The 12767-nt window shown below is 37.4% G+C and overlaps 1 protein-coding gene across 1 annotated transcript in view; it reads left to right on the top strand.

Moving 5' to 3' along the window:
- The window catches only part of PLPP4 (phospholipid phosphatase 4), a 214346-nt gene extending 205826 nt beyond the window's left edge, over nucleotides 1-8520 (top strand). Inside the window, exon 7 of the mRNA XM_020988236.2 lies at nucleotides 5764-8520. Within this exon, the coding sequence (XP_020843895.1) occupies nucleotides 5764-5963 (200 nt within the window). The 3' untranslated portion in view covers nucleotides 5964-8520. The remainder of the gene's footprint in view (nucleotides 1-5763) is intronic.
- The last annotated feature ends 4247 nt before the right edge of the window (nucleotides 8521-12767 follow it).

Here is a 12767-nt window from a genome sequence, read left to right as displayed (position 1 = left end):
ATTGTGTGATTTTTTTTTGTGGATGTGTGGTTCACCATGTTGCTCTAAGCCCATTTCCTCATCTGTGAAATGAGGAAAAGATGACTTGTCCTACCAACCAGTGGGGTATCATAAAAAGAATATCCTTTTTCTATTACCTCGGTGATGCTACACAAGTCATTTAATTTTCTATGGCTTCAGTTTTCTTATCTGTAAAACAAGAGAAGCTGGACTAGATCATCACAAAAGCTCCTATTACTTGGAATATAACCCCAATCCCCAAACCCATTGGTATGATCTGTTGTTTGGTCATTTTCAGTCATGTCTAACTCTTTGTGACCTCATTTGGGGTTTTCTTGACAAAGATACTGGAGTGGTTTGCTATTTCCTTCTCCAGCTCATTTTACAGATGAAGAAACTGAGGTAAACAGGGTTAAGTGACTTATTCAGGGTCACACAGCTAGTAAGTGTCTGAGGCTAGATTTGAACTCAGGAAGTTGAGTCTTTCTGATTCCAGGCCTGACACTCTATCCATGGCTCCACCTGGTTGCCATATTGGCATGAGGCTCTTTCCTTATGAATGAAGATCGGATCACACAGTGTCTGTGTGAGGAACCAAGTGGAGCTGATCTCCACCAAAAAAGAGAGTCCTGTACCAATGGACTTTGGGATTGGGCCTACATTCCAACTGGGAGGAAACTCTATGATGGTTACACTAATTGCTGTGACTCGCTACACAAGATTATTGTGAGGATCAAATGAGAATAAAGAAACTGAGATGAAAAGGGAAAGGGCAACAAGTTAACTCAGTGGACAGAGTGCTGGGCCTGGAGCCAGGAAGGCCTGAGTTCAAATCCAGCCTCAGACACTTACTAACTGTATGAGCCTGAGCAAGTCTCTTAAACTCATGTTTGCCTCAGATTCCTCATCTGTATAATGGGGATTATAGTAGCACCTATCTCCCAGGGTTGTTGTGAAGTAATTGTAAAGTGCTTAGCATGATGCCTGTCACATAGTAATCTAGTAGTAGTAGTAGTAGCAGCAGCAGTAGTAGTAGTAGTAGTAGGAGTAGCAGAGAGGGCCAACCTAGGAGTCATGAAGACCTGAATTCATGTACCCTCTCTAAAACATACTTGCTCAATGACCCTGGGTAAGCCACTTAATTTTGCAATGATTCAAGGCAGTTCTCTGAGATTATTAGTTATAAATAAATATTTCCACACAATGTAGATCTGTACCAATGAAATCACATGTCTAGATCAAACATGGATAGATAGATAGATAGATAGACAGATAAATGATTGATAGATATAAATATATATACACATTAAATATATCTACATAGGCATAGATATACATGTTTATGTTTTTAACCACAAAGTTTATTAAAAATAAATTATATATAGCTTAATAATTATAATTTATTATAATTCCATAACAATATACAATTTATGTATTTAATAATATATAATTACATATAAATTATACAAGATTATCACTGGTAATAGCAATTTTCTCATTATCTTTGCTTTTCTAAACTACTAAAGGGTTTTCTTCTTCTGCCCTAGGAATAAAAAAAAGGAAGTTATGCAAGTAATCATTGTTTTTTAGGCTGATCTTACCCCTCAGAATAGGCTAACCACATTTGTTTCTGTAAGAGTCTGTATAATGGCACAGACTTTTAGGGGTCTTAATACTTACTTGAAAGTAGTAATAATAACAAATATGTAAATGTCAAAAGTATCTGTGATTTGACTTACAGGAGGGGCTTCTGGTGTAGAAACTTTCTCTACCAAGGAAGATCACAGCCTTCTGTGAATCAGTGGGTAAATTCTAGAGTTGTTTGGGGGAACTCTGTGGCATATAATTTAGGTGACTTTCTTAGGGTTACACAGCTAGTAAGTTTCAAAGGCAGGGTCTGAGCCCAGGTCTTTCTGATTCAAAGTGTGACTTTCAGTGTGTCTTTATTTTGACAATAAGCTCTCTCCCCTTTGAAATTCTCCAGCTCAAGAAATACCATGTCTCCAATCTTTTCCCTGGATAACAGACGAGGAAATAACATCAACCTATGAAACCCTGAAAGAATCACTTCAACTCCATGGGGCTGTTTTCCCATCTGCAAAATGTAGCAGTTGACTTTTGAGGACTACTTTAACTCTAGGCATCAGGGTATAGTGAAGAGTGTTGAATCTGGAGTTAAAAGGGCTTAAATTCTAGCCCTGCCATTTCCTACCTGTGTGCCCTTGGACAAGGGACTTAACCTGTCTGGACCTCTTTCCTCATTTGTAAAATGAAGAGGTTGGATTAGGTGGCCTCAAAAGTAACTTCCAGCCCCAAATCTACAATCCTATGATCTTGGAGTGGCAGCCTACTGTTATAGCATTGCTAGGAGAATTTAGTATGCTCACCTGTTTTTCTTTGTTAAAAGAGAATAAACAAAGAGAAGGTAGGGAAGATAGAAGGGAGGGCAGATTATGGGCAAGACTATTCAGAATGCATGCCATCGTGGGGTGAGGGGAGGGACGAGATGGGGAGAAAATTTGGAACTCCAAATCTTGTGGAAGTGAATGTTGAAAACTAAAAATAAATAAATTAATTTTTAAAAAGAGAATAAATATCTGGGGCATATTATTTGGAAATGACCCTCCCCAAACAAAAGGCATGGATAAAACTTAAAAACAGAATGATATGTCTTGAATGATGAGTCTTAATAAAATACAAGCATCTCTAAATTGAGATTTGTGCAATTCTTTTATCCAAAATATAATAAAAGGACTTTTTTCCTGTTTTCCATTTCTTTTATGTTTCCCAGTAAGCAGCAGTCCTCTTAAAATCTCTTTCCAAAGAAAAACCTTCAATGTTCCATAAATGTGTGGATTTTGAAATTTTGTTTTACTGATGCCTTTTGTTTTTCTGTCAATCATTTCTGGATATGTACATATCACCCACTGACCTGGTGAACCATATCTTTCTTTCTAACAAAGAAAAGCAGTTTAAAAATGGAAACTGTCACAGAGATTATACCTCAAAATGTATACATCATGCTCTCATAGCCTCCTGCCTCTCTGCCAAAGAAGGAAGCCATGTCTATGTTTTCAAAGACAATAAACAGTGTTTTTTTTTTCAAATCCATAAGATCTTCTCTGCAGTTTGGCCTTGTTGCTCACAAGGTAACCCATTTCTCACTGGGCTTGGCAAGACTTCATCCATGAAATTGTCCACGATCTCCCTGAGTCATAAATCATTTTTCTTTCCTTAGACTTCTCATAGCATTTTGTATGCATCTCTGTGATGAACTTACATTTTTATTTCTTTCTCATTTATATATATGTATGTACATATATATATACATATATGTATATATGTGTATATATATATATATATAAACTTTTATATATATATAAACTTTTCATCAAGTTTCTCTGACAAGTGTATGATATCCAAAGATTTATAAGTAATTGATTCAAATATATCAGAATGATGGCCATTTTCTAATGATTAGTCAATGCATATGAATAAATACTTCAAAAAGGAAGAAATACAAGCTATCAACAGCTATATAAAAATGCTCCAAATTATTGATAATTAAGAGAAATATAAATTAAGGTTCTACCCTACATCCATCAGATTGGAAAAGGAGACAAAAAAGGAAATGACATTGTTGGTGGGATAGCAAGGAGAACTTTGAATTGTTGGTGGAACTGTAAATTGCTCTGGATTCTCTATCTCTGTGTCTCTCTTTCTCCCTTCCCCACCCCAAGACTTTTTTTTCCAGGTTTCCTTTGATCTTTACACATCCAGGACTCAAGAATCTTTGCCATCCTGTGATTCTCTTCTATAGTTTACTGAATCTCTTGGTGCTCAGAAGGAAACAGTACTCTAGATGATTTCTGATGAGGGCAGAGTACAATGAGACTATCCTCTCCTTAATCCTGGAAACTCTATTCTCTTGTTGAAGTCTGACATCACATTACCTTTTTTTTAAATTGTTGTCATATCATACTACTAACTCATACTGACTTTGCAGTCCACTAAAACTCCCAGATCCTCTTCAGAACAACCACTACCTATCCTTTCTATGCCATATTGTATTTGCAAAGTTGATTTTTTTATACCCAGATTCAGTACTTCATATCTATCTCCATTGAATTTCATATTATTAGATCCAGCCCAGTACTCTAACCTGTCAAGATCTTTTCGGATATAGTCATGCTATGTGTTAACTATTCCTCCCATTTTTGTGTCACCTGCATATTTGATGGGGGTTATCATCTGTGGCTGTATCCAGGTCATTGATAAAAATGTTAAAGAACATAGGTCAAGCACACATTCCCAGGATGCTCATGCAAAAACCTCTTGCCATGTTGACACTGAGTCATCAACTACTCTCTGAATCCAGCTATCCATCCAGTTCAGAATCCATCTGATTGCTTTATCATCTAATCCACATATCTGTTTTTTCCACCAGAAGACAATTAGATAATTTATCAAAAGCTTGGCTAAAAATCTAGATAACTATATCCACAACATTCTTCTCATCTACTAGTTCAATAACCTTATCAAAAAAAGGAAATGAGCTTAGTCTGGCCTGACCTGTTTTTGATAAAGCCATTCTGGCTCTTTGTTTCCAATTACCATTTCCTTTTCTAGATACCTGCCAACCATCTCTTTAATGATTTATTCTATAATTGTATGAAGAGTCCGTAAGGAATTGGCAGCCTAAAGTATATTTTGGAGAGACTGTTAACTTTGATAGCCAAAGAGAGGATAAATAAAAAGGATTAGCAATTAATTTTCTCAAAGACTGAGTTTAGCTCTTATCTTGAAGACATATCTGAAAAGGATTCCTGAGAGACTTTAATCAGTATAGTGAATGAATTTAAAGGTGGATATATGTTTCTAGGAGTGAAGAAAAGTCATTGGCTATCAAAGTGAGGCTTCTAGGTGACTCTAACTGTAGGCTTTCTCATCACCAAAATATTACATATAATTATTTATATCTTAATATTACTTTCACTGCCAGCAAATTATACATTCAGTGTCATCAATATTTATTTAATCATGGGAAATTAAGGGATTTAATGTATTTAATATATATGGGAATAATTACTATTAGCAAAGGAAGTTTCTCAGTTTATGTGAAATAATTAATGAGCTGGAATGGAGGTTAGAACCAACTGATTAATGAAAAAGAGATTGCAGTATCATTAATTAACATGAAAACATGAAAACATAGCCTAAGATTATTCTGGAATTTTTAATGATAAGTTTAAATACGAGAATGGGTCAAATAGTAGGCTGAAGAATGAGCAATAAATTTGTTAGACCCCACAAACCATGCAAGACAGACTATGTATAAACTCTGTAAAAAAAAAGAACTCAAGTTTTAAATATTTTTCTACTCTTTGTCTATTGAAATGCATGTTTGTTTATGTTTAAGTTCATAATAAAAAAGGACATTTAAATTTAAAAAGTACTTCCTGAGATCATCAAAATAAGAAATTTTGTGATGTTTTATGGTTTACAGAACAGTTTATTTATGTTATCTCATTTGATCTTCACAAAAATCTATGAAGTAGGTATAGGTATTATTCCCTCACTTTGCAGATGAGGAAACTGAGATCCAGACAGGTTAAATATTACACAGGATTATACTTCTAATGAATTCTGCCAGGATTAGAAGCAGCCTCTTCCTGACTTCAGATTTAAGTACTACCTCTTAATAAGATATAATTTGCTACTGTCAAAAATGTAATATGCCTCTTTTTACTTTTTTCTGCCTAGATTCCTTCGTGGGTGGAGTAATTGGCCTCATTTTTGCTTATGTTTGCTACAGACAGCACTACCCTCCTTTGGCTAACACAGCTTGTCATAAACCTTATGTCAGTCTTCGAATTCCAAGCTCCCTGAAGAAAGAAGAGAGGCCTACTGCAGAAAATGCTTCTGGGATGCCACTGGAGGGGATAACAGAAGGACCAGTATGACGGGTGCACAAGTACATTGAGACAGTTTAGCCCGCGTCACATTCTCTATCTTTCCCCCCTTATAACATCATAGAAAAGATTTCTTATAATATGTTTTTCACCTGTTGTTTTCTAAAGTTATCCTTTGAATGATCTCCTTCTTGCTTCCATTTGGCATTTGGAGTCTGCGCTGTTTGTTTGAGATATCTATTTTCAATTTAATTGAGTTGGCAAACAAAAACAAAAACAAAAAGAAAGTTTGTTTTTTTTTAAAGGGAGGAAAAAGCAAGCAAACAAACAAAAACCTAGTACAGGTGTTAAAGAAAGCATCCAAGTACGACTGTGCTGTCAGCTGCACTTGGCCAACTCCTTTCTTTAAATGTAATGGCAACATTTCTTGTGTTTTCATGCTTGTAAAACAATAAAATCTCCACCAGAAATATCCTGTATGGCAGCACTCTTCTGAGCTAATAAGGACAACTTTGTACTTTAGAAAGACCTGGATAGTCCACCTCTGGCACGAGACCCACTTTATCCTTCAGTAGTCGGATGTCTATTCTACCACATGAAACCTTGGAAGGTTTCTGAGTCATCAGATTGTGACAGAGTCTGTTTCTCAGACGGACTAGAAAATCTTTGCTTTGGTCTCAGCATTTTCAGGGCTCTGTGAGCCATTAACTTCAGAAGAAAGTGGTATGGTGTAACTTCAAGAGTAGATCACCAGCTGTAATTAAAAAAAAAAGTATGGACTAATGAGGGGGAGGGGGAACCTCTGTTTTCTAGGGCTGCCAGTTTTTCAGAATCCTGCACCCAATAATCTGGTACCTGAAATGTCTTATTTACTAGGTCAAGATGCCAGTAACTGATGTCACAGCTCCCTATAACCCTTTTCAGGAACTGCTGATTTGTGCAACCATGCCGAACACAGTAGTATGATTCCTTCTTGTCCATTTTACTGAATAAAAACAGAGCCTTAAGGGAAAACTGAGCCAGGAGCTCAAGGTCACCAAATAAGAATGAGGCAGGTTTGGTATCACCATAGCCTGCCTTTGAGTTCTGAGTTCTCTGTAATACTCTATGCCTTCCCAGATATAAGGGACCCCCGACAGGACAACTAGTTTGTGTTTCCTATTCAGTGGGGGTGTTTCAGAATGGTAATAAGTCAAGCAACAGCCTAAGTGAAGCATTTGGATTCCTCCATTTCCCTTTTTTCACTTTTCAGCATTGTCTAGGCACAGCAGACCATGTATATACTTGATAATAGAGCAGAATGCTAATCCTTAACCATTTTTTAAAGAGATACTATTCCACTCAGCTAAGTACATTTTGGGGCATACTTTGTGGCTCCTATAACCATGAAATGTCAGTGAAACCATTAATGTCCAAAAGAATGTCACTTTCCAGTAGTTGGCTAAACAAGCTATGTTTTCAAAAGACCTAAGCAGATTTATAAATTGATCCTTGACAGTGGGACAAGATACTGTCTCAATCAGCTGGCTGGAGGGCTCAAGAAGGATTTGCTCTCCACTGCCTGCTCTGGCCTTTAAACTAACTAGAATGCATTGGCTGAACAAGCCATGTTAGGTGGAAACTGTGCTGCTAAATTGTGGCCTTCTTCATATGCATCACATCTGTAGCCATGTGGTGAGATGAGAATTCCTCTCAGAATGAGACTCCTTGTAATTAACTGACTTTGGTCTGAAATCAATCGAGTCAATTCTTCAAAATATTTTCTCCATCACAATAGAAAAGAATTTTAGAAACCAAAAGAAAGCAATACTCAGAGCAATTTATTTAGGACAAATATCTTGAAAACCACAAGACTGAATAACTACATTCTGATGCAACAAGAAACAGGTTGGTGTCCTGGTTAGAGTGGGCTTTGGCATCAGGAAGACCTGGATTCAGATCCTGCTGGTGACACATTCTAGCTAAGGAACTATGGGAAAGTTATTTAACCTCTCAGTGCTCCTAAGTGACTCTGTAAGACTATAAATGATAGGTGAGTTGCTGATATGCATTGGTGGAGGGAGTTTTCACAGAGGATGATGAAATCCTTCCCTCTTCCTCTCAGAAATTTTTAAAAATTACGTTCAAGTTTTATGAAGCAAAGGATATTTGATTTGATTTTTCAATTGTATGTGGCCAGCAGAAATTAATCTGGGATTTTGGATCAAGGACCATGAGGGCTGAGGTCTAGTGAACAATGCCCCCTTACTTAGCAGGGACGTGAAAGATTTATAATGCAATTAAAGAGTGAAGGTACATGCAGCCTACTTATATTTTGGATGAATGGTCAAAAAGGATTTGAAAGCCAGCAAAGAATCAAGACTTTTAATGGACATCATTAAATGGAAAGTCTTCAAAAAGGCCATGTTAGAGTTTGATTAAAGAGCAATTAAAGTTCCAATGAGCATAATAACAGGGAACTTCAAGAAGGATCATTAGGAGCAATCATTACCAGCCCAAGCCAGCATAGAAAAGGCAAATTTGTGGCTCTATGTATTTTAATTTCATGCTCTATTAATGCGAAGGAAGTGTAATGCTGTGTGCACCAATAAAACCGCACATGAATGTGGATTTTTGTACATTTGCAAATTTTATTTTTTTGGACATGAGATATTACTAATTTAGTCGTTTCAGTAATGCCTTTTGATATACAAAATGTATTTCATAAAATCTGCTCTATGACAAAAAAAGAAATCAGGATAAGGGTAGAAGCCAACAGGCTTTTAATAGGCTGAGATTCAGCAAGTCTCCCTTCTGAGGAGGGGGGAGGGAAGAATGGTATCAATAGATCAGTAACCTGAGTAAATAAGCTTGTAGAAAGCTCTCACATAAATGCAGTAGTGAATACTGGCTCCCCATATAAACTGCCAATTTGGAAAGAAATGAGCATAAAAGTCACTCATGCAGGACAGTGGGACCAACTGCTCCCAATCACTGCCATCAGGGAATGATTGAAGGCAGCCAATAAACACTAACAGAGTGCAAGAAGGGGACAGACATATCTTTTGGCTGATGACTTTTAAAGCACTAGACATTTGTTCAGAAGAGGTGAAATATGCGAAGCCTTTTGGGCTGGTGTATTTCATAGGTAACAGATCGTGATGGAGCCGAGGGCTCTGGAGCATCTCCTACATTTGTGATAGGGTCCTATTTCCCATATTAACTTTTTTTATGAATTTGTGTATTTTCCTGGGTTTTCCTTCTATGGGGTTCAGCATCCAGGAGTCTGGCGCTCGCTCTCTCTCTCTCTCTCTCTCTCTCTCTCTCTGTGTGTGTGTGTGTGTGTGTGTGTGTGTGTGTGTGTGTGTGTGTCCAGAAGGAGAGATCTTTGGGGAGAAATTCCACTGGTCTTTGGTCTCAGGGCAGTGCAAGTCACCTGGAAATGCCACCTGGGTCAACAGATCACAAAGAAAATTAGTGGCTAATGATGACAGCAAAGCCAACTGGATGAGATTTCCCCATTGTGTCACAATGAGGAATTCGGACCAAGGGCAGGAGACAGTCTGTCACAGAGATCTCCTGGGGCTCCTGCATCTGGGCCTCGGTTGTACAGATTGAGAAACTTAATTTTACAAACATATAAAAGTAGAATTGGTTAATGCTAGCCAAACTCACAAGCTATTTAGGAGCAGGAATATCATTTCACTATTTTTAATAGGAAATACCTCTAGTCAAAAATAAGCTTCAGTTATTTGCCCAAGATATTCGCTCTGTCCTGGGGGTTAGGTCCACTTAGGCAATGCAATTAGAGAGCAGAATTTGCTTGGTGAAATAGAATCAAGGTCAAGGAAGTTGAGAGTTTTTAAGGGTTATTTTTATCAATTGAGAGTAGCCTGACAAATTGCTTTTTACTTTAGGGATATTTCTATCTAAAAACTGGCACCCAGAGTACCTTCTCCCTGGACAGAACTTGAAATGCACTGACAAATTCTCTCTCCTGCATTTGTCATTATAATGATACCTTTCTTTATTTCAGCAGACCATCATAGAATTCCCTAGGCTATTGATGAGTCTTTGTTGATTTTGTTTAAGGGTAGTTGCATCCTAGTGACATCTATTATTTGCCAGTCAACTATAATTTATTTGGTGTTGATCATATGCCAGGCCCTTTGCAAAGTGCTGGAAATAGAAATACAAGCTGAAAGAAAAACATTCCTTGCCCTCAAGAAGCTTACATTCTAATGGTTTTATTATCAAGTGTGGCCTTTTATATTTAGTACAATACTTCCAACAACCAAAACTAAAGAACAGCCCAATCTTAATGTATTTTAATAATGTGGGTCATTTATACCATCAGAATCAAACTGAAAAGAATCTTAGGCGTATTGTTAATGCCTTATAAGTATTTAACTGAGATTTGTACTTTCAGCTGTCTGGGTACTACCTTCAGTTAACTCAACTCAACAAGCATTGCTTAAGCATCTACTATGTGTCAGGCCCTGTGCTTGGCACTAGGTGTACAAAGTCCCTACCATCAAGGAAGTTATGCTTAGAGATCGTAATAGTCTATATGAGTTGTCATGTGTCTCTGCCCTCCTGTTCCTCCTCCCTTGTGGCCACCCTTCTAATGATGAGTATCTCCAAACATAACTTACTGGAGCTTATAAAACATGATCTCTTACTCGAATGAAGCCTTTTTAAGTTGGTAGGATTATGTTCTACAAGCCTAGTCTCTGAGAACCCAGAATCACCTTCAAACATGAGAAGAAGCAATGGTGTAAATATAGTGGAAAGAACACTGAGCTGAGAGTCAGGAAGACCTCCATTTGAGCCTCACCTCAGACATTTACTGACTGTGTGACCCTGGGAAAGTCTCACAACTTTTCTCTGCCTCAGTTTCTTCATCTGAAAAGTGAGAAGAATAATATTCCCTACTTGTTGAGAAGAGAAAATGAGGTCATGTATGTGAAGTGCTTCGAAAACTTTGAAATATCACATAATTGACTGCTCTTTTTATAGTATACCAGAGCAGAATACTACTAAAGGGATGAGATAGTTTTAAAAAAAAAACCTGGTAATACTGTATTTTTTCTTTACTGTTTATCATTATCTAATATGCTCAGAAATTATAATTCCTTGCATTTGTTGAATTTCTTTTTGTTAAAACTTATTGTTTCATCAGTATAGGGAACTTACCTTGTGGAAATTCCCTGTGCTAATGTATGGTCACAACTCATGTATTATTTATAGTTTTAGAGTTGCCTGGGGAACTGAAAATTTAAATAAATTGCCCATAGGCACATAGCTAGTATCTGTCATGGTCAGGACTTGAACTCAGGTTTTCCTAACTAAGCCTGCTCCCATGACACATGTGTTATTCATTGGTACTCATTTCTCTTTAACCTTCCCTTGGTAATTAATACTAGGAGAAAGGTTTATTATAAAGTTAAACACTTTAATCGTTATATACCATGTTCAGTCATAATCAAACTTTCTTCTACAAGAATTCCAAGCTTTCTTAAGCATGCAGTAGATATGATGATATTAATACGGTTGGTAGAGAACATCAGATCATTGCATCATCAACAAAAAGAACTTCATTACCAATCATACAATGATAACAGCACCTGTATTAATTACTGCCAGCCACTGGTTGGGGATTACAAAATTTACTCTCAAAAGGATCCCATGTCCTTTTGATAAGATGATTGAATCCATGTTACAATAAATTCTTCTTACTACTTTTCATAAGAAAACAAATGCCTCTGGGAGGTGTTTATCATTCCCCAGATGTTGTTGCTGCTGCAAACTGGGGGTTGGGAGAGGGCAAATCAGCAACACAAGCTAAACAGGAAAAGCAGATTCAAAAGAATTTGGTGAGGGGGAGGCAGGCAGCTGAAGAAAGAGACTCCTTGTAAGTCATAAAATAAAGATTAGAAAGAAAACTAGAGGAAGAGGGATCTCCTGGCAGCTGATGGAAGAGTGACTTCAGTAGCAATGCAAGCCACTGCCAAAGTAACATGTTAGAAATGATACTGGTAAAAGAAAGGTTTGTGATTCACTTTGGATTTAATTGAAAGGCATCAGTACAGAAAGGACCCAGGAGAAGCAGCCCATGTTCACTCACACAAAAACCGAACAGATTAGGTATAAGGAAAAACCTGCATGAGGAATTAATTTTTCTTTAGAAGAGAAAAAAAACTGGCAATACTGACAATAAATAAGAAAAAGGATAGATGCCATTGGGTGGAGGGAAGATACTAAAAATGGAACTTTATTTCCCATGAGTTAGGTTTCTCCTCAAACCTATTAGTTCTGAAGTGAGGTCACTTTATGATGCCTTTAAGAGCAGTTATTTCTAAAATGGGACAAATCTTGCCTGGGACTATATTTTCCCTAAGCACATTTTACTATTAGAGCATTTGAAACATAAGCAAGGCAGCCTGGCAATCCTATTATCCATCCCTTCATCAGTATCAAATAGCAATCATTAAGACCCCACAGTTTTGTGTGCAGGGGGAAAATATTAAATGTGGGAGATTCCTGCCCATCAAGGTTTCACTATCTAAAGCAGCACAACATTAGAGTCCCATCACCACTAACCACCAGTAGCCTGTGGCCTTTAAAGGAGGCATTGCAGAGGGAGCAGGGATGATTTAAGAGGGTCTAACCATGGGTGCAATTGTCACTAACTTGTGACATAGAGTCATCTCTGCACAGTCTTTGAAGGTGTTTTCAGCTCAAGAGCTTAAATAACTTATAGCACAGCCCCGACACAAGACTGAAGGAATACCTAGAAAGCCATGGAGGTAACTAGGCCTCCCAGAGCTACACTGCCATGTTACAAAGAAGACTCAGTGACCCCAATATCTCTCT

This window comes from Phascolarctos cinereus, unplaced genomic scaffold (assembly GCF_003287225.1).
Source record: "Phascolarctos cinereus isolate Bilbo 61053 unplaced genomic scaffold, phaCin_HiC Scaffold_3;HRSCAF=262, whole genome shotgun sequence".
Classification (NCBI taxonomy): Eukaryota; Metazoa; Chordata; class Mammalia; order Diprotodontia; family Phascolarctidae; genus Phascolarctos; species Phascolarctos cinereus.
The sequence above is the reverse complement of the archived record's forward strand: the minus strand, read 5'-3'. Positions and strand labels throughout refer to the sequence as shown.